At 36.3% G+C, this 21,847-nt stretch overlaps 1 protein-coding gene across 3 annotated transcripts; it reads right to left on the bottom strand.

Annotated features, from left to right (window-relative positions):
• Positions 1-1,472: 1,472 nt before the first annotated feature.
• On the bottom strand, positions 1,473-21,847 carry trmt13 (tRNA methyltransferase 13 homolog). Of its 3 annotated transcripts, none has more exons than XM_069937995.1 (11): positions 21,610-21,847; positions 20,505-20,551; positions 16,554-16,620; positions 15,915-15,977; positions 15,758-15,827; positions 14,331-14,437; positions 12,530-12,697; positions 12,354-12,426; positions 12,191-12,265; positions 6,033-6,441; positions 1,473-2,587 (listed from the first exon to the last, which is right to left on the bottom strand). In XM_069937995.1, exons 1-11 carry the CDS (start codon positions 21,754-21,756, stop codon positions 2,389-2,391), a joined length of 1,425 nt encoding a protein of 474 aa, XP_069794096.1. In that variant the 5' UTR covers positions 21,757-21,847; the 3' UTR covers positions 1,473-2,388. The 3 variants fall into 3 exon arrangements, with proteins under 3 accessions (XP_069794096.1, XP_069794097.1, XP_069794098.1); XM_069937996.1 differs by having other exon boundaries at positions 16,554-16,615; positions 21,713-21,847; XM_069937997.1 differs by having other exon boundaries at positions 16,554-16,615; positions 21,610-21,732.

Here is a 21,847-nt window from a genome sequence, read left to right as displayed (position 1 = left end):
AACAGTGTGGAAGAACTGAGGAACATTGGGGTCCAATCCAAGGTTGCCATGCAGGTTGATAGAGTCATTAAAAAGGCTTATTGTATGCAGGCCTTCAATAGTTGGGGGTTTGAGTTCAAGAATCTTGAGGTAACACTACAGCTCAGTGAAACTCTGGTTAGACCACATTTGCAATATTGTGTTCAGTTCTGGTCAATTCATTACAAAAGGATGTGCAAGCTTTGGAGAAGGTGCAAAGATTTACCAGGATTGCCTGAATTGGGAACACCTTCAGAAGTAACATTAACAGAGCTATGGCCTATCTCTTGGAGCAAAGAAGGGTGAGAGGTAACATAACGTGGCTTACAAGATTATGAGAGGTATAGATAGGGTAGACAGCCAGCACTTTTTTCCCCGGGCAATAGTAGCAAATAGCAGAGGACATCTGCATGAAATGATGGGAGGAAAGTTTAGAGGAGATGTCAGAGGTAAGTTTTTCTTTTATATAAATGCAGAGTAGTGGGTGCCTGGAATGCACTGCCAAGTATGGTGGTGGAGGCTGGCACAATAGGGACATTTAAATAAAACTGATTTTTTGATTATTTTTTGTCATCTAATAAAATAGAAAATGTAATGTTACACTAAATTTCCTTTAATTTGCTGTAAAGCAGAGTTTCCACCCACATTACCCAGCATCCCTTACAGTAAGAGAGAAGCAAGAGAGTCCCTTCAGTCACTGAGTGTCCGTGGATTCACTTCCAGCACCTCCACAGCTTCTGCAACTCCCCAGACTCCTGTTTAATCCTTTTGGTAACTTAGGCTCCAAATCTAACCCTCCAAAACAATCAGGAAGCCTTCAGCGCCAGAGGACCTTTGACAGCCCCTCTTGCCCTCGGCACCCTCTCGAATCCTGATTCCCAATACCTGGTTTCCATGAGCCAGTCTCCAGCAGCTTGCAGCTTGAATGGGTCCTTGACCGCAAGTCGCCAACAGCCTGCAGCTTGTGGAGTTCATCAGCCACTGAACTCCTCGCTGGTCCACTACCATGGCCACTATCCTGTAGGGCAGATAGGAGACTGCTTCTCCTTCTCAACAGGGGGTGTTTCTCCACAGGCCTCTGCTCCCCCAGGATCTCAAACCCTCAAGACTGCTACCAGGACAGGCACCACCATCTCAGGCACAGACCCCACGATTGTAAGATTTTAAATTAAAACATCATTGACTCCTTTAACAGGCCATTTAAAGGCTCTATGGAGCCATCGGCATTAGTGTTTGGATCCTGCGGAGGACTGGTCTCTCTGCTCCCTGCTCTCTTCGGGTCTGCACTAGCACTGCTGTTATAGCAGTGCCACCATTTTTGGCACATAGATTAAAGTAGAAGGTTACAAGTGTGAAGTAGGAATGGTTTAGATCAGGGGTGGCCAAACTTGCTTAATACAAGAGCCAAAAACGATAAAGCTCAGATGCTTGAGAGCTGCAGGACATGAACAAAATTCACACATACATTTTTATTGTTACATACACATTTTGTTAGAAAAAAATTATATAAATTTTAAGAAATGCATATTAAATGCAATAATATTTATTCATGCAGTTTTTAAACTTAATTTGTATTAGTTTCAACAATCACAAAGACACAAATATGTAAAAAAAGGTAAACTAAAAAGTGAGAGATATTTTAATCAGATTTCCACCTTACAAACTAGTCGGGTGGGTGAGGGGGAGAGACTGGCAGCGCGAGTTGGGCGGGCGTGGGGGAAAGACCGGCAGCGAGCTGCATATTAAAGGTAAAAGAACTGCTGCATTCGGCTTGTGAGCCACGGTTTGGCCACCCCTGGTTTAGATTGTCAAGTAGGATTATATAGGCCAGCACAACATTATGGGCCAAAGGACCTGCTGTGTGTCACGCTCTATGTTCTAAAAAAAAATTGGTCTAAACATATTTGTGATGACATTACATATACAAGACAGAGAAAATATTTATATATTTAAAATAGTTACCAATAAAAATGTTCGTCTTTCAGGCAGGACTAATTGTCAGTTACATTGGATGCTGAAATATCCAATTAAAATCAAGCTGCCAGTCAAGAAGCAAATGCTGGATTAACAGAACATACATGCAAAGTTTTTTTTTAAGGGGTATATGGGTCGGCCCAACATCGAGGGCCAAAGGGCCTGTACTGTGCAAGGGTCTGTATGATCCTCATTTATGTCAACTTGGGTGTGAATTAGGACCTGCAGCAGCTTTGCTGGTGGATCCCTAAAAACAGTAAAGGAAAACTCAATGGCCACATTTTATTCTTAATTTCTTCAACAGAAAAAAAGAGAATCAAAGGGCAAGGTAATTAATGGAAATACTGAATTGATAATACTGTTTATAGTTCACAATTCTTCAACAATCATTGAAACTCACTTAAGAGTCCTCAGACTGCTTAATTGTTGAAAGGGAATAGCTGTAAGCAGGACATTTTCTAGTGAGATGCTGGGACTAGTGTAGTACTGCAAAGCAGAATCAAATCCTTGCTGCTGCAAATACCAGATGCGTCCCTGGTCTATCAAGTGCTTGCACAGACGACCGACATGTTCTCTTTCCTCTGCAGTCATTGTTCTGAGAGGGATTTAAAATGAAAACAAAAAAATAATCAGCTGTAAAATAAAACTTTTTAGTTTGTATTTCTCATCCAGTGAAAGTGCCCGCCTTGTGCAATAATGTCTCAAATGAGTTACAATTCCTGAGCTTTGTTGAAATGTTCTTCACGTGGAACCTTAAATTCTATAGTGGATCTTTTCAGGTATGTGTGCATTTTTAAGCAAAAATATCCCTCATGGAATATGGAGGTTATTGGAAAGGGGAGTCTTTTTGAAGGGTTGCAATTAAGGAGACAAATATGCTGCACAGCACTGTTTTGTTAGAATTTCCATCCAAGTTAAAAGCTCAAGTATCTTGGAAGTGGTGATATTCCCATGTATCAATTGCCAATCTTTCAAGGGTATAGAGAATACAGGTTTGGGAGATACTTTTGAAGAAGATTAAGAGATTGTAAATGGTACACACTTGAGCACAGGTAGAATGAGTGTCCAACTTGATTTTGGAAAGAAAAAGTTTGAAAACTATTGTTTTAATCGTACCTAATTGACTCACTTATGTGCACAGTTTCATAACTCCAAAGGAAATGGGCCAATGACAATTTTTCCTCAAGTAAAATATTTCAGTAACAATTGGGTCCAGAGCAGTGATTCTCAACCTTCCCTTCCCACTCACATACCACCTTAAAGCAATCCCTTACTAATCACAGAGCACCGATGACAATAGGGATTACTTAAAGTGGTATGTGAGTGGAAAGAAAAAGGTTGAAAACCACTGAGCTAGAATATCAGGAACAGTGGTTTGTTTTCTGAAACCTTGGTTCAGAGAAAAAGTAGCCAATGCCCCTATTTCTTTTGAGAAACTACCCAGTATGTGTGAATGTCTAATATAAGTATGTGAAATTCTAATTTAAGATTATATTGCTTTGTTCCAGATTTGTGAATTTGTTTTTCTTTACTCAATGCAATTATCAATTTTATTATTTAAAAAGATTGACGATTTGAAAAAATGGATACATTTACCTATAACTTTAGTTGGAAGAGTCAACTGTATAAAGATGAATATATTTCTAAGAATACACTATCTTTTCCAAACATTACCTATTTTAATACATCAAAAACTTTTTCAAGAACTAAATAAACATGTAAAGAAATTTCTTTAACAAGGCAAAATGTCAAGAGGTTCTTTAGAGAATTTAACATGGAAATATGAACTGGGAGGTTTACAGCTTCCTAATTTTAGAAATTATTATCCAGCAGCACAAATGAGATTTCCTGCTTTCTTTTTTGCAATGAATAAGATAGGAAAGAGGAAGGCAGAAGAATTTATATATAAGTGGCAACTGAAATTGATGGTTGCTGATAAGGAGACACCATTATTGAACATTTTCTTGATACATGTAATAAAATAAATGATGATATTGGTGTAAGAGGGTCTATGTCAACTAAAATGCCATTGATTCAAAATTCCCTTATAGCTCTTTCAAGGAATAATCAATTTTTGAATATTTGGTCTTGTAAGGGGGATTGTAAATGTTGAAGACAGTCATGAAAAGGGTCAATTAATGTCATTTGAGGAATAAATATGCTATACTACATAATACTCTTATGTTATTTTCAATTAAGAGCGTATTTAAGAGATAAGCTTGGACCAACTATGTTTTTACCTAGTTGTACTAAAGTAGAACTTATTAGGAGAAGAATTGTTAAAAAAGTTACTTCAATGATGTATTCATTTTTACAAGCAAGTCCCAAACAAGGACTTCCATAGATATAGAGATGGAAAACAGATATAAATATTACAATTGATCAACAAATATGGGAAGATTTGTGCAAGGACTAATACTATTAATGTTAGATATAGACTAGTCCAATATAATTTTTTTACATCAGCTATATTTTACACCACAGAAATTGAACAGATTGAAATCAGATTTATCCGATCATTGTTTTAGATGTGGTGCAGATGTTGGAACTTCCTTACATTCAAATTGGTCTTGTCCTAATGCAAGGCCTTTTTGGACAGATCTAAGGAATTTTTTGGAAGAAGTTACAGGAATTTTATTTTGCAAGGTCCTGATTTATATTTATTTATTAGGAAATATTGAAGGTACAAGACCTAAAATTATCAATTTATCAATTAGAATTTATTAAATTAGCCTTAGCAGTAGTGAGGAACTGCATTGCAGTTACTTGGAAATCTGATACATCTTCGGGTATGCTAAGGTGGGATGCGGAAATTCAGAGTTGCATTCCTTTGGAAAAAAATTGCATATAATTTGAGAAATAAGTATTCTATGTTTTTTGTCAAATTTGGTAGCTGTACGCCCAAATAATGGGATTAAATTTGGAATGATATCCTTCCAATGCATCTACACCTGTGAGTGATTATGAAGAATTTGGAGATATGTGCTAGATGACACCTCTCTATACAATCTAAAAACATTTCTCTTTCTTTCTTTTCTTTTTATATACTTATAGAGTTATAGTATGTACATTATTTTTTTGAGGGGGGAGTTTGGGAGGGAGTGAAAACCCCGTCATGTAATTACTTTGGTTCTTTTGAAATCTGTATTATTACATCAAATAAAAGCACGACATGGGGAAAAATTTTAAAGAATATTAAAAAATGTAATTAGCATTTCTATCATGGAATAGCTTTTTTTTTCAGGTAATAAGGGCCTAATTTGTACAATTTGCTGCAATTGTTTGTAAACCCTGGTGTTATTCCGATGAATCTAAGATGTACCCACTTAAAGGCTAAAAGCATTTTGTGCAACTATGATCATCAATATGCAACTTTTAATGTTACTCTCTATAGCACTTAAACCACTTTTGAACTCAAGTACTTTAGCTTTCCAAGCAACTGCAAATTTTTATTAAGAAGCTGCAAATTATAACTGTACAGTAATCTTAACCTCCAAGATTATTCCAAAACTAGTTATTCTAACCCCTGCAATGGATTCTTACAATTACAGTACAATTCCGATTATCCAAAATGGTCAGATCCAGGCCTATGTCGGATAAACTTTTTTCCCTCCCAGAGAAATGGTCATTTTAAAAAAAAATAGCCCAGTAGCAACAGCAAATCACTTAAGAGTGTTTAAACAACAACAAACAAGGGAAGGCTTTTTAAAGCATTAAAATGTTTAATTCTCACCAGAAAAATGCTGACCACTGCTGATCACCAACACCTCCCCACTGAGGCCCTGTTCATGCAAGGAGCCCGACAGCCATGCTGCTGCTGGGAGCCAGACATCCCTGGTCAATTTGGCTCTGAAAATATTTTGAATAAATGAGAATTTCTGATTTGTTTCAGATATCCACATTTATCCAAAATTTTTTAAATTTTCAGAAAAATTAGGATTTTGGAGAATCTGATTTTGGATAATCAGAGATGTACTGTACTTTAATATGCTAAAAGAAAGCCAGTCAATATCAAAATTATTAGAGAATCGGATACCTACCCTTCATAAGCAGAGCCTTCCTCCTCAAAGCTGTGCTCTTCCACCTTTGGGTGTGTACTACCAAATTCTACTTCACTGGTGTCAATGGAATGTCTTTTCATGCCACACGTGGCCCAGCTTGACAAGCGTTGAAAGATCTTGAAATCATCTGCAGTGAGATCTTGTGAGAAGAAGAATTCTTTGCCCACATAATGTTTCCACTCACACCTATGATGACAGCACACTGCAATGGCAACACCATGAATTGGCAGACCATTAGGAGTATTCAATAGAGTACAGTTAGAAAGGTTCAATGGATGTGCCCTTATGGTCTCTCTTTCATCACTCTTAAGTCTTTTTTCCAGTGGTTCCTTGTCAGGATCTTTGTTTTCTGTTTTATAACTTCTTAGTAGACACCTCAAAGCAAGATCTGTTGAATTTTAAAAGAAAAATGAAACTTTTTTTTACCCCCCAAAGAATTCTTTTGAGGTGTTATGCTATTAGGGTACCACAATATGAATTTGAGCAATTTTCTACCAAGTGACAGTTTACAATTATATAGTAATCCAGGTCTGCACATTGGTTCAATATCAACTCTCACAAACGCATTTCATTTTTAAAGATTCACTTAACTTTACTCCTCATCTAATGATGCATGTAAGAAAATAAACAAGTGTCCATAATTCTGCTGACTGACTGAATAAATACTGGCTACAAACCATTTGTATCTCAGATATCAGCAAATTTGTTTCTGGCTTGATGTTCTCACTATCTGCCCCATTTCTTGATTCTCCATTTAAGCTGGGTGGTTCAGCAATGACATGTCAAAGAGAGGGTTCAGGAGCACTTTGTATTTAGCCTTCAGGTTTATGCTGGGATGACTGATACATAGTGACTTCATTCATATGAAATGGGTTATTAACGTGAAAGAAGTTGCTTTACAGATGTGAATGTTCTCATTTTAATTCTATGTAAATAATTTTAATTCTAATTTATATATTTAAAATCTTGAGTCAGTAATAGACATTTAAAAACAGATGGTAGTGTGTGACGTGTCAAAGACTACTGAAAGGTTTGAGGGGCATGGCATCAGGATGTGATGCCAGAGGCCAAAACCAAATTATAAAAATGTGTAAATAGCTGTTAATCAAAATATTTATATTATTCATTTACATTCAAATTCTTTATTTTATAATTGAAGTTATTTCTAATTTTTTTTGGTCCTTTTTTCAACATTTAAAAAATGTTTAACATCTTGGGAAAATGGCCAACATCTTGACAAACACATCCCACCCTGGTAACACTCTCTTCTACCTCCTTCTGTTAGGCAGACAAAAATTGAAGATATGCATCTCCATATTCATGGAGTGTTTCTTTCCTTCTGTTATCAGATTCTTGAATAGATCTCTCATGAGTAAAAGATGATGCCTTGCACTGTTTAACTGTACCTACACTATCCCCTGCAGGTTTGTTTATTCCCTTAGTCCAAATTGATTTTCCTTTTCAATCTAATCAGATACTCTATAAATAGTGCTGTTATCGTGGCAGTATTTAATGGTACAGATAACCTGTTGGTTTGTACACAGAAGAACGTTTTCACTGTACTAGGTATTTTATGATATACATTATAAACTTGGCTGGTGGTGCAGGCCCAGGAGAGTGAAGACAGTGCTGCTCTGAAGGTTTCAACTGAGCTATCCTCATACCAGCAGCCCTGTGAAGGCTTTAAATGGCTTGTTAAAGGAGCCGAAGGTTTTTGTAAGTAAAATCTTGCAACTACAAGGTTAGGTGCCCAAGATGGCACCACCTGTGCTCAGCAGCAGCCAAGAGAAGTTGCAGACTCCAGGGGAGCAGTGGACTGGCGCAGGGCATGAAAAACAGGGAGAAACATCTCCCGTTGTGAAGACACATGGGAGATGAGCCTACAGGATGGTGACCACGACAGCGGACCAATGAGAGGCTCAGTGACTGTGGGCTACTTGTGACCTGAGGTTGGAGTCTTGCATAGGCTGCGGGCTACTTGTGACCCGAGGTTGAGGTCCTGCACAGGCTGCAGGACAATGGCTCATGGGAACCAAGTATCAGAGCCAGGATTCAAGAGGGTGCTGAGGGCAAGAAGGGCTCCCAAAGGGCCTCAGGCACTGAAGGGTTCTTGATCATGTAGGAAGTTTTGATCTGTAGCTCAAGTTGCTGATGAATCGAACAGGAGTTTGTGTGGCTACAAAGGCTGAGGGTTCACTGGAGGCGAATCTACAAACACTCAGTGCCTCTGAAGGGACTCTTTTGCTTCTCTTTTTCTCTTACTCTAAGGAGTGCCAGGCAATTCTCATGGTGACTCTTTGCCTTTCAGCAAGAAAAAGTTAAAGTATATTATGTATGATATATTTTTAATGCATTATTACATGACAATAAAAATAACCTTGAACCTTAAACTTATTTTTTTCACAGCTTGCTATTTTATGTAGAGGCTGATTTTACTAGAGATCACACAAAACAGTTTTCCACTGTATCTCAATATATGTGACAATAAATAATTCAATATAGTTCACCCTATCTCTTTTGTTACCTGGACTAACTTGTTTCACTATTTCTCCATTCTCAGAATGGAAATTGGACCTAAAACAGAAACTGTTTTCTTTTTCCACAGTCTGGATAGTTAAGGAAAACATTTTCCACTATATTTCAATATATATGATAAACCATTACATTCAACGAAATAAAAAATAAAAACAAGCTTGCATCAAAAATAAATCATTTGTTTGTAATTGCAAGTGCATTATAGATGTTCAAGTGACTTCATCCTCTGCCAAATCATAAGCCAAAACAAAAGAAGACTTCAATATGGAGGCAAGAAATCATTTCATTCAAAGCATGAAACCATCCCAAATTGCAATGCTATAAAATATTCTCTTTAGCAGTTTAATTTGTTACTGTGCTAAGATGCTTTTCAGTGGCTTTATAACTTTTTTTTGTTGATCTCATTGGAACATCCCATTATGTTCTCTCAGTGACTTGCATTAATTTGAAGAAACAGACCCAACTTGGGATGGTTCCATTTACTAACTCGCTTGTTAAATGTCTGGATGAGCCAGCAGGCCAATGGAGGATTTTTGAATTGGTCTCTTTACCAATAAATAAAATTGGATCTTTAATGAAATCTCTGATGTGAATTGGGCATGCTTACTGAATTGCATGTCTTCAGAGAGGAAGCATGGGATGTTTTGATCCCTCTTAGCGCTTGGACTATTCTATGCTAATGTTGTCAAAAGACTGGCTTCAGAAAAGTGTTAATTTTTGTGGTAATTATTAACAACTTGGATGTGAAGTTAGGAGGAAAGAATGAGTAATGACACAATCTTGGTCAGTGCTGTGGATACAGGAAAATTGTTTAAGGCCCAGCAAGACAGATCTAAAAAATGGTTGAGAAGAGCATTGGCAGATGGAAATTAATTCTGACAAGCGACTCCTCGTGCATGCGCAGAGCACAAAAAAGGAGGAAATTTTAAAAAAAGATTCCAGACACCCTCAGCTCCAGTGATCAAAAAGAAGACCTGGAAAAGCAAAGGAAAAAAACAAGAACGGCCTACAATCAAGAAAAAGGTGCAAAAGCTTCCTCATCTTTTGGTGAATGAAAGCAAATGTTAGATTTTTTTTGTCAAGTGTTAACTAATGAAGTAAGGAAGAATGGTGATAAGATGGAAAGATTAATACAACAGGTGGACACTAGATTTGAAATAGTGGATGGAAAGATTAAAGGGAATGAGTTTGAGATTCAAAATATTAAAGATTAAATGAAGAAAGCACAGCAGAGGTAGCTACTAAGCATGATCAGTTAATGCAAAAAATAGATGTTTTAGACGGAATAATATCAAGATTGTTGGACTTAAAGAAGGAGATGAGGGACAAGACTTGAAACACTTTCTGCAATAATGGACTCCGGAATCTTTGGATCAGGCTGCATTTCAAGGTGACTTGGAGATAGAACGAGCCCATAGGACGTTGAGACCAAAGGTCCCGTCCAATACTTGTCAGATTCCTTCGATATGAAGTAAGAGAGAAGATATTGGAGCTGGCAGTGAAACAAGCTAAAGAAAATCACCTTTTATTTATAATGGAAATAAAATTTTCTTTTATCCACATACAAGTTTTGATTTGTTGAAAAAAAGAAATGTAATTAGGTTAAAGATGTATTGTGGAAAAAAGGCTATGCCTTTGTTTTGAAATTCAGCAGATAATATTGTTAAGATTTTTATTTAATAGATATGGCTCACAAAAGAAAAATATTATCAGTGCCTTTATCTTTAGATGCAGAAAAGGTGTTTGATAGATTAGAATGGGATTATTTATTTAAAGAACTGAAAGCTTTTGGAATTCTGACAAATTTTATAAATTGGATAAGAGCATTATATAATTCTCCAAAGGCTAAGGTGATTACAAATAGAAAAATATCAAAATCTTTTTTTGTTGGAAATATCATCTAGACAACCAAGTCCACTATCTCCTTTTTTATTTGCGTTAGCTATAGTACCTTCAGCCGAGGTGATTAGAAGTGATAATGAGATTGAGGGCTTTAAGATAAATGATAAAGAACACAAAATTAGTCTTTTTGCAGATGATGTAATACTATATCTTACAAACCCTTAAAGCTCATTTAAAAAAAGTAAATGATCGATTGGCGGAATATAGGTTAGTATCAGGTTACAAAGTAAATATTGATAAAAATGAAGTGATGCCAACAATCGAGACAGACCCTATGTTCAAGTTAAAAAAAAAAAGGACAAAATTTACATGGCAGAATGGCACAATTAAATATTTAGGAATTAATATTGATAAGAATTTAAATAATTTATTTATATTCAATTTCATACCCTTATTGAGGAAAATTAAAGAAGATTTAATAAGATGGAAAGATTTGCCAATTTTTTTTAATTGGAAGAGTCAATTGTGTGATGATGAATATCTTTCCAAGAATACAGTACCTTTTTCAATCTTTACCAATTTTTGTACCAATAATGTTTTTTCAAGATTTAAATAAAGGTGTAAGAAGATTTATTTGGAGGGATAAAATGCCTCAGATGGCATTGGAAAAATTAACATGGAAAGTTGATCAAGGGGGACTTCAATTGCCTAATTAAAAAAATTATTATAAAGCAGCTCAACTTAGATTTTTGTCTTGTGATCAGACCGATGAAAAGATTGCATGGGTACAAATTGAAATTAGTAAAATAGGAGAAAGTAATTCTGAACACAATTTGTATAAATGGTATGAGGGATTATTAAAATGAAAATTAGATACACCAATTTTGAACCATATATTTAAAGTATGGAATGGAGTATATGTAGAAAGAGGAATGAAGAATTATCAGTTGACTAAAATGATATTAAATCAAAATCCTTTAATCCCCTTTATGTTTAATCATTGTTATTTTGATGTTTGGTATAATTGTGGAATATTTTTTGGGATTTTTTTTACTTTTGACCAATTGAAAGATAAGTATAATAAACCACATAATACTATTTTTTCTTATTATCAATTTAAATCATATTTAAAAAGAAAGTTAGGGATGAATTTTAAATTACCAGAACAAAGTCAATTTGAATATCTAAAAATGATGTTTATTAAAAGATTTATTACTAATATGTATATCAAATTAAAAGAGACTATTCAGAAAAAGGATTTATTTAAATCTAAATCCTGATGGGAAAAAGATTTAAATATACAGATTCAAGAAGTATGGTCAAAATTATGCTATGAAAATGTAACTAATACAATTTAATGTTAGATATCAAATGGTACAATTTAATTTTCTACAAAAAAAGGTTGGTAGAGATGAGGTGGACTGAGGATCTATTTCTGTGCTGTACAACTGACTATAATTAGATTGGAAGTTTTACTATCATGATACCAATTTCAATACTGAATTGATCTTGTATATTTATGATACCATATGAAATCTTGAGTACAATGACGGATAAACTTTTCCTTAAATTTAATTTAGGATTATAATTTAATGAACTATAAAACAATTGTTGATCTTGGAACATCACTAGAGGACAACATCCCAAATGTTGCTCTTAGCCTCCATATTGATCACATTTTAAAATAAAAGTTTAAAAAGGTGCCTGATATTGTTAACAATAAGATTTACTAATCTTACACATTTGAATTTCTTTTATACCTGTTGCAGCTCCACACAAATGCTTGCCGATTGCGACCACTGGCAGATTTTCTCTTGCAAGAAGAGGCACATTACCTGCAATAATACATTACTGATTATTCTTTTTACTCCAAGTAAAAAAAAAGTATTTTATGCAGGAGTGCAAAATGTAAATAGCACTTGCTTAAGTTGAGATCTTCTATGTCGATCTGAAGTCGCTCAAATGTTGAGCCTTGACGTCTATGTTTACCATCTACCTTTAAAATAAAATCTTAAATGTAGTTCATTATTTACAGAGCATTTTTTAATATTTGTAAAAGATGATCAGTATTTTTTAACCTAATTCCAACAAACTATTACCTTGAAACGAGTCGTTGCCCTTTCCACAAGGAGGAAGTGAACATTCTCTGCATCTTGTAAAGCGAGATCTATCCAATGAGACAACTTTCCTCGACCAGCACCAAACTCTACAAAGCATCTGTTTGATCCCAGCAAGCCCAGTCTTTCCAAATTACCAGCAAGTGAAGCCTAGAATATTACAATCCAATATCATGTGTGTTAACTAATACAAGCTGAAAAATGTTTTTAAAAAGTTTTGTTATCTTTTATAAATTGTTTAAGTGGTTTAATTAGTAAATAGTAAAGTTCAATTCCCAAGCTCTGATTTTGGATGACACTAATCAGATATATTTATCACAATGACTAATATTAGTGTATAGCATTGAAATTATTTGGGAGATTACGATTAATATTACCCAAATGATAAATAACAATGTAGGAAGTCAGTTTTTTAGTTCAGTCTGGAAAATTATATTTTGCTCTTTTTAGCAAGATGATTGAAAGTTAACAAAAAAATCATACGTCAGTTGACCTTCTTAAATAAAAAAAAAGTCAGATGACCAGAAGAACTTGCCTGGTTCTACAAAGAGAATGTCATGCCTGGTGAACCTTTTTCAATATTTTGGAGGTGAATACTAAAGTAGGGGACAGAGGAATGGTTATCAACTGTATTTGTACAGAGAAGGCAATTTATAAAATTCCTCTCAAGAGATTATCGAAAGTTGGAGCTCTCATGAGATTGAGAGTAAATTACTGAACTAAATAGGAAATGTGCAAAGCAGCAAAAGTCATACCAAATATTCCAACTGGCATCATATGACTGGTGCAAAGGTGATGAGATGGAACCATGTACCTATGTTTGACAATGACACAATACATGCCATTCATAAAATGGACTGAAGCACAAAATCAAAAGATGCAAGTGATCGTAAAAACTGTGGCAAATGTATTTCAAATAGACAACTTTATACAATCCTAGATTCTAATGTTAATATAAAAAATCCAGAGTTAAATTGAAGGAAGATGACAAGATAGAGGTACTTTTTTTTTGCTAAAATATTTTCACTGGTTGGGAAATCTTGATTGGGGATATAACATCAAAGCAGAGCCAAACCTATTCAAAGGATGGAAAATGTTTCATGTGCACATTGCAGTTAACTGATCATTTTAAATTTAACTCCAACTTTTGTTGAGGCATGGGGCTAGTGTCAGTGACCAGAGTTTGAATTTGGCACTTCCTGTAAGGAACTTGAGCATTCCCTCAGTGTCTGTGTGGATATCCTCTCAGCCTTAAAAAACATATGGGGTTTGTAGGTTAATTGGGGTTGGGGTGTGGGGAAATGGGTGCATGGGACAGAAGGGCCTGTTATTGAGCTATATGTCTAAATTTAAAATTTAACCAAATGGATTAATGGAGGGAAAAAAAACCGATAAAGCAGTTGAGTCACTGATCAACCATGATCTCATTGAGGGGCAGAAAAACTGGAGGAATAAATGGTCTAATTCGGTTCCCTTGTCAGTTGCTCTATTCACCTGTGAAGCATATACATCTGAGGCCCGAGGCTGGAATAACATTTGCTTTGTACAGTTAAAGATTTTACTAAAATTTTCTAAATGACCTTTATATATTGAATAATTTATGATTTAAAAAAAATCAGTCATAGTCCATGAAGAAAAATGCAGCAAATATTGCCCTCACCTACAATTAGTGCTTTTTAAAATTGTAATTAGCAACTGACTTTAACTTACAAATTACACACCAGCATGTATTATGCTCATGCATCCCAATTTTTAATTCAAATCTTACTTTTCCACATCATACCTTCTGCTTCAAATGCTTAAAGGCATGTTCTCCATTTTTTGGATCATTTAGAGCTTTCTCCAATGCTCTATGGGTTGATGTTTGGTCAATTAGCTGAGAATCTAAACCTGAAGATAATTAACAAATATTTTGAAAATTATTTCACCTCATTTAAAAAAAAAAGCATTGTCCCCAAAATATGCCAATTTGATGGCAACTCCAATCAAGCTTACCCTGCATGGAAATAGCCCGGAGTCATAATTGTAATCTCCATGTACATGACCAAAGTACACTTCCCTCATCTTGAACTCTATGCAACCTTCAACATTTCAGTGCAATATTTTCCAAATCCTTTTCTGTGTTATCCAGTTGAGAGGGATTTCCTTTGATAGCTTTTACCATGAATTTCCCTCATCCATTGAACATACAGTACTGCTTTGAAATATTATTCAAAGTACAGGAACACTTGCTTGTCAATTGAGCAAGGATGGTAAGAGGGGATCAGGCGAAGCTATCCTTGCTCATCTTTGACCAGATGCAGCATTATTTCACGGGGCCTGAAGTTAATGTTGAGAACTCTCAGGATTATTGTCTCCTGTCTGTACACCACTGTACCACTACCTCCTGCTGTTCTATTCTGTTATGGACTGTTGGAAGTGTCTGATTTATTACCTGCAAAGTGCCATTCTTTTGAGTGTGGCAATGGCAGATTTCTGCACGACTAATCTGTAGTACAATTCTCCCAGTTAAGCAGCAAAGTACAGGTGAAAAATCTCTTTGTAAGTTCCAATTTCTCAGCTGTTCCACTATAAAGCCTGTCTTCCCAGTTTACACTAGCCAACTCTTCCCTTATCCTATCGTTGTCTTCTTTATTTGAGCATAATAAACTAGTTTTAGATTGAAATATTGCACCCTCCATTTGTACAAGAAATTAAATGGTACTGTGATCTTTTTTCCAAAAGGATCCTGAACTACAGAAAATTTATTTTACTGATCTCACTGCACAGGTCCAGATTAAAGATAGCAATACCAGAAATACTCCATTGTTGTATCCCATAACATGAAAAGATAATGTTCAGAAATTATTCAAAGAGTATTTTAAAAAGTGCATTTTGTGAAAATTCAATTAGTGTTGATTTGTAACCACTTCCACTGCACCTGTATCTAAGAGGACAGATCTCCCATCATCTTATAACTGGGATAAAACCTCTAAGCTCAACCAACTGCATGGGTTGAAAAATACTGAGCTTGCGGAGTAACTATCCCCATAGCTAAAAATGAGGCAAATTTTAGCTTGTGGAGTAACTATCCCCATAGCTAGAAATGAGGCAAATTTGGTTGTTGATTAGGGGTCATAAGCAATATATTCCTGAAATATTTTATCTTAAACAATCTGCATGCTGTGTATATTATACTGTAACTTTTTTGTAATGTTTTTCAATACTCACTGCTAGTTGTTTTTAGCAGCTTTCCAATAATTTTCTCCAATTCTTCTTTGGACAAAGTACAAATAGAAACCTTAAATATATTAAAAATACATAATTTTCTTTGCTGAAAATGACAGAATATCATAAATGTTGATTTTCACAAAATAGAAACCAATACCTGCTGTTTGGCTGTCTCCACTGCATCTTCACAGCCACCATTAATACCTTTACAATAATAAATCTGAAATGAGAAAAACACAAGGATAAAATCTAATCAATTATATATGCCATTTTTTTCTTTCAAATGTATTAACCAGAAACTTTTGACCTTTCTGATAGGAAAAAAGTCATCCTCTTGGATCAAAGTTGATCTGTAAATCAACTTCAATTCATTGGTAATCGATACATTAACCTAATGAAATCAATTTGAACCACTGCCACAGAATTTTTCATGTTATCCTTGATACTGATGAAAATCTATTTAATGAAAGTAGAAATGTATTCATTAATTTTTCAGTGCCTTATAGATGATAGTGGAGCAATCTAATCTGCATTGTTGTGATTGTTTTCTCAACCAAGCCTTTTGTTAATTTTCATATTTTCTAACAGTTGTAGTCTATTAATTTAAAAGACCATACAGTATGATGTCATTGTAGCAGAACTTTGATTTCTTAATACAGGGTGAAAATAATTAAAACCTTTACATCAAAACTGTTTACTACATATTTGGTGAACAAATAAAAGTTATATTCTGCACAGCATTTGAAAATCAAACTCAGTACTTTAATTAGACAAAGAAAAAAAATCACAAACTTACAGGTTTCGGCTTTTCCCTTGAATTACACTTTTTCAGATGCTTTTCTAATTTATCTTCATCAACTGTGCTAAAAGAAATATTGGCTATTATTTGACATTAAAATTAGAGTCTTAATGTTCCAAACACAAATAAGTCATTATCTTTCCAGTATTCAAGTTTCCATTCTACATACTATAAAGTACAACACTCAAGTTAGTAGAATATTTATACTGCATAATTTAGTTGGAAATTAAGGCAAGGGTAATACTGATGAGGTGGGATAGATGGAAATGTGCTGGAGAAACTCAGGAGGTCATTCAGCATCCATAGGAAATAATAGGAAACCAATGTTTTGGGCTCAGGCCAGATGTCGAAGGGTATCAAAGAAGGGATGCAAGTTATAAAATAGATTGTAGCACGAATGTTAACTTTTATCTTAACTAATTACTAATGCTTAGAAGGGATAGCTAGTTATTTGCTTGGGGGCAAACGGGGAGAAAACTTGTAAACGGGCAATGGGATCGGGGAAACGGATGGGGGGTATACGCTAAAGAGGGTTGGGGGGAGCCCTCGCCCGCCAGCCGAACAACCCCGTGAACAGAACCCATATAGAGCTTGGCAATAGTAGGCGAACTAATGTAACGTGGTGGTAGCGTAGTCAGGGCAAGACTGTCCTCTAAAGAGGACAAAGGAGGGATTGCAAGGTAAAAACATCATGAGATGGGACCGGGGAAGGAGTCACCCAGTACTAAGGAGTAACAGAATGCAGATGTGACCTTGTACACTCAAGATAAGCTTTGCACTAACAAGAATGATGTGCAGCAGACTAACAGAGAAGGGTAGCAACAGTTTATTCATTGGACAATGTAATGGTATGATAATTTACTAAGTACGTATCCTAAGGTATATAAAAAACACCACTTGCTGATAACGGCAGAATGCGCCTTCTCCAACTAACACTGTTAGTTGCAAGTGTTACAATCCGGTAATAAAGAACAAAGAACCTTGATTTCGACTCAGTCTGGTGTCTGACTCACTCATTCATGAACAAAGAAGACCTAACAAAGTGCACGTGGTTACTATTTCAAGGATGGATGAAAGTGCTCAGAAAGTGGAATAGTCTAAGGGTAGATAAGTCTTCTGGATCAGATGGATTGAACCCTCAGGTTCGAAGAGGTAGCGGTAGATATTGTGGAGGTATTGGTAATGATCTTTCAGGAATCAATAGATTCTGGTATGATCCTGGAGGACTGGAAAATCACAAATGTCACCTCACTATTCAAAAAAGGAAGGAGACAGCAGAAAGGAAGTTATAAACCAATTAGCCTGATGCCAGTGATTGAGATGTTGGAGTCAACTGTCAAGGATGAACTTATGGAGTACTTGGAGGCACAGGTCAAGACAGGCCAAAGCCATCATCGCTTCCTTAAGGGAAAATCTTGCTTGAGAAACCTATTGGAATTCTTTGAAGAGAAGAGCTAGATAAAGTGGATGTTGGTTATTTGGATTTTCAGAAGGCCTTCAACAAGATGCTTAAGATGAGGCTACTTAACAAGATGACAGCCTATGGTATAACTGGAAACATACAAACGTGGGTGGAGAATTGGCTGATTGACAAGTGGCTAGTAGTGTTCCACAGTAGTCAGTGTTGGGGCTTTAATTTTTATGTTGTATATTAACGATTTAGTTTATAGAATGAATGACTCTGTGACCAAGTTTGTAGATGATACGAAGGTAGATGGAAGACCAGGTAGTGTTGAGGAAACAGGAAGGCTATAAAAGGGCTTGGATTGGAAGAATGGGCAGAAAAGTGGCAAATGAATAACCAAGAATGGCCACCCTCCACTACACATCAACAACACTACAGTTGAGAGTGGAGAGCACCAAGTTTCTTGGAGTTCACTTAACTAGTGACCTATTGTGGACACATAACATCTCCTCACTTGTCAGGAAGGTGCAACAGTGACTGCACTTCCTGAGAAGACTAAAGCAGGCAAAGCTACCGGCCACCATTATGCCATGAGCTCTATCGAGACCATCCTGGCCGGTTGCGTCACAGTGTAGAACATTTGCTGCAGAGAAATGGATCGGAGGTTAATCCACAGGACCATAAGAGTGGCAGAGAGGATCACTGGAGTCTCCCTCCTCCCTTAGCATTGTGATCTACCAGGATCGTTGTCTGAAGAGGGCACGCAAAATAATTGAGAACTCCTTCCATCCTGCACATAGCACCTTTCAGCTGCTACTGTCGGGAAAGTATCAGAGCCAGAACAGGAAAGTATCAGATCCAGCAACACCAGGCTGAGGAATGGCATCTTCTCAGGCAGTGAGAATGCTGAGCCACCAAAGCAATGGCTCACAATAATCATTTGAGAAGCATTCATGAAACAATATTTTTTACATTGTACATGTGTTATGTCTGGTCGTGTGTCTGTGTGTTTTGCATTGAGGACCGGAGAATACTGTTTTGTCAGGTTGTACTTGTGCAATTAGATGACAATAAACTTGACTTGAAATGAAATACAATGTTGGAAAGTGTTCGGTTATGTACTTTAGTAGACAAAAAATAAACGGGCAGAATAAATTTTAAAATGGAGAGAAAACTGATAAAACCAAGATGCAAAGAGACCTGGGAGTCCTTGTGTAGGATAGCCTGAAGGTAAATTTGCATGTTGAGTCAAGGATTAAGGGAGCAAAAGCAATGCTGGCATTAATTTCAAAATGAATAGAATACAAGAGCAGGTATGTGAAGTTGAGGCTTTATAAGGCACTGGTGAGACCTCATTTGGAGTATTGTGAGCAGTTTTGGGCTCTTCATTTAAGAAAAGATGTACTGACATTGGAGAGCATTTAGAGGAGGTTCACAAGGATTCCAAGAATGAAAGGGTATTCATACGACAACACTTGGCCTGCACTCATTGGAATTGGGGTGGTGGAAGGAGAAAGAATCTTCTTGAAACATTTCAAATGATGAAAGGCATAGCAAAGTAGCTTTAGAAAGGTTGTTTCCCATGATGCAAGAGTCTAGGACAAAAGTTTAGAACAAGAGTTCACAACTTCAGGACTGAAGGACATTGCTTAGAACAGAGATGTGGAGTAATTTCTTTAGCTGGAGGATGGTAAATCTGTGAAATATGTTGTCACAGGCAGTTGTGAAGGCCAACTCATTGAGTGTACTCAAGGCAGAGACTGATTAGTTGTGGATTAGCCAGGGCATCAAAGGTTATAAAGAGAAGGGTGGGGAATGGGGCTAAGTGGAAAAATGGATCAGTTCATGATTAAATGTCAGGGCAGACTTGATGGGCTGAATATGTCTTATGGTCATATGGACCTATGGAAAGATAGAAAGGAAATACGACTCTGGTGCACTGAGGCATAGGTAGTCACAACAAATTGCAGAAATATGAACAAGAAAATGCAAGGGTTTATATACAAGTGTGATAATTTCTTAAATCAATGCACAGGTGGAGAGAATAAAAAAGATATCAGGGATCTAATTCATAAATGAGATTTAAAGCATATTGGATACAAGTTGGTAGGCATTAGATCGAATTGTGAATTGTTGAAAACATTGTAGAGAAAGATTCTTAAGTTCACAAATGGATCTTATAAAATAGCCAGGAAAAGGCCCTTCGGCCCATGATGCCTGTACTGAACGTGATGCTAGCAAATAATATGTTTGCTTTTATTCCCCATGTATTCATGGGCCTATCTTGAAACCTCTTAAACACTACTGTCCTATCTGCTTCCACCACTAACCCTGGCAGCTTGTTCCAGGTATGTACCTCCTTGTGTGAAAAAAAATCTTGTAGATGGTACATACTGCTATTACAATTTCTAAGGTTGGGGTGGGAAAGTGAGAGGAAGGAATGATTAGTGTTTACAGGTTACTTCAATAATAGTTTTCATAAATCTACAAACAATACTAACACAATAGACATTATAAACAAAGCAATTTCTGCTTTCACTTACTGTTTTGGATCAAGGGGACATGGAATTCTTTTCCGCTGGTTTTCACCCTGGAAGGAAATGAACAATCAACACTGCTCTGGTTGTTCTTCATGAAGCAATTTTTAAAAAAAACATTCATCCATCCAAACTTTTAATATTCATCTATCTAATTAAAATGCCTATAATGTAGGAAGCAACACAAGGAAAAAGAGAAATTGCAAAAAATGTAGATAACTAATTTAACATTTTACTGGGGAATTTGATAATTTGAACATGATACTATTATCTCTAGCCTCATTCCCGTAACTTAAAATAAAGGAGGAATACATCATAAATCTCAGAAAAAAAGCTCTGTTCCAGACAGTCAGCATTCATAAATTTTGAAAGAAACTAGGGTGGAAAATTATTATTGATATTTAATTTTGTATCTATATTTAGAAAGATAGATTTGAAAACATATACATGTAAATATACTCATCAACTTAATTCTAGTGGCAGGAAATATCTTAAATCTCCATGTAAAAAAAAATTTAAAAAATTGCATTGATCTTGAGGTAACAAAAATTCTTACCAATATTTTTGAAAACAGCACAATCAATACAACAGACTTCTGAATCAAAAAGTGAATACAAAAATGTACAATAAAGAACAAGGCATTCAACAGCCTTCAACTTCGTTTTGCTGGGTTTGTCTCCCTGTCCCCGTTTACTCTGCTCTTGGAAGAGAGCAGGCAAACTCTTTTCTACCAAACTGTATCATGTCAATTCTTGATAAAGGGTTTCGACCCGAAACGTTGACTCCCCATGGATGCTGTCTGAGCCCGAGGGCTTCCAGCAGTTTCTTTTTGTCGACTGTATCGTGCCACATGTTGAAATTAGAGTACACACAGGATCACAGCTTTATTAATGAAAATCAACGTGTAAAAAGGGACTGAAGGGTCGAAATGTGAAGAATGGAGGGCAAAAAGCAGAACTGCCCTCTCCAGAAGCCTCAAGGAACCCCAAGCCGTACTGGATTCCTTCTCTGGTCTGATTTATTACCAACTTTTTAAAGTTAGACTTCAAAGAAGGTATTTGTAGAAATAATAACGCAAACGGTCTTTTGACTGCAGATGCCAAACCCATACGTCGCTCTTCGGAGCAGTATTCGCATGTTCCCCACACAGCAGCTTCCCTTCGGCGACAATCATTTTGCAGTATCTCCTTTTCTTCGCCACGAAATACCCGCACCTGCCCGGCAGAGGGGCCTCGACGCCGTCTCCCTCGCTGCCCATGGAGGTCCGGAGCGATATCCCTGCTCCACAAGCCACGGCCCGCCCCTTGTTCTTCCGGGCCAAAAGGCACGAGAATGGACGCCCGAGCTTT

Source organism: Narcine bancroftii, chromosome 5, assembly GCF_036971445.1.
Source record: "Narcine bancroftii isolate sNarBan1 chromosome 5, sNarBan1.hap1, whole genome shotgun sequence".
Taxonomy (NCBI): Eukaryota; Metazoa; Chordata; class Chondrichthyes; order Torpediniformes; family Narcinidae; genus Narcine; species Narcine bancroftii.
This window is presented reverse-complemented; position numbering and strand designations above follow the sequence as displayed.

Excerpts from the sequence above, each read along its gene's own strand:
- trmt13 (XM_069937995.1), bottom strand. The coding sequence starts at position 21,756 with ATGGGCAGCGAGGGAGACGGCGTCGAGGCCCCTCTGCCGGGCAGGTGC. Across the intron at positions 12,698-14,330 it reads TTAAGCATTTGAAGCAGAAG|GCTTCACTTGCTGGTAATTT; the intron begins GTATGATGTGGA and ends GTAATATTCTAG. Across the intron at positions 12,266-12,353 it reads CATAGAAGATCTCAACTTAA|GTAATGTGCCTCTTCTTGCA; the intron begins GCAAGTGCTATT and ends GTATTATTGCAG.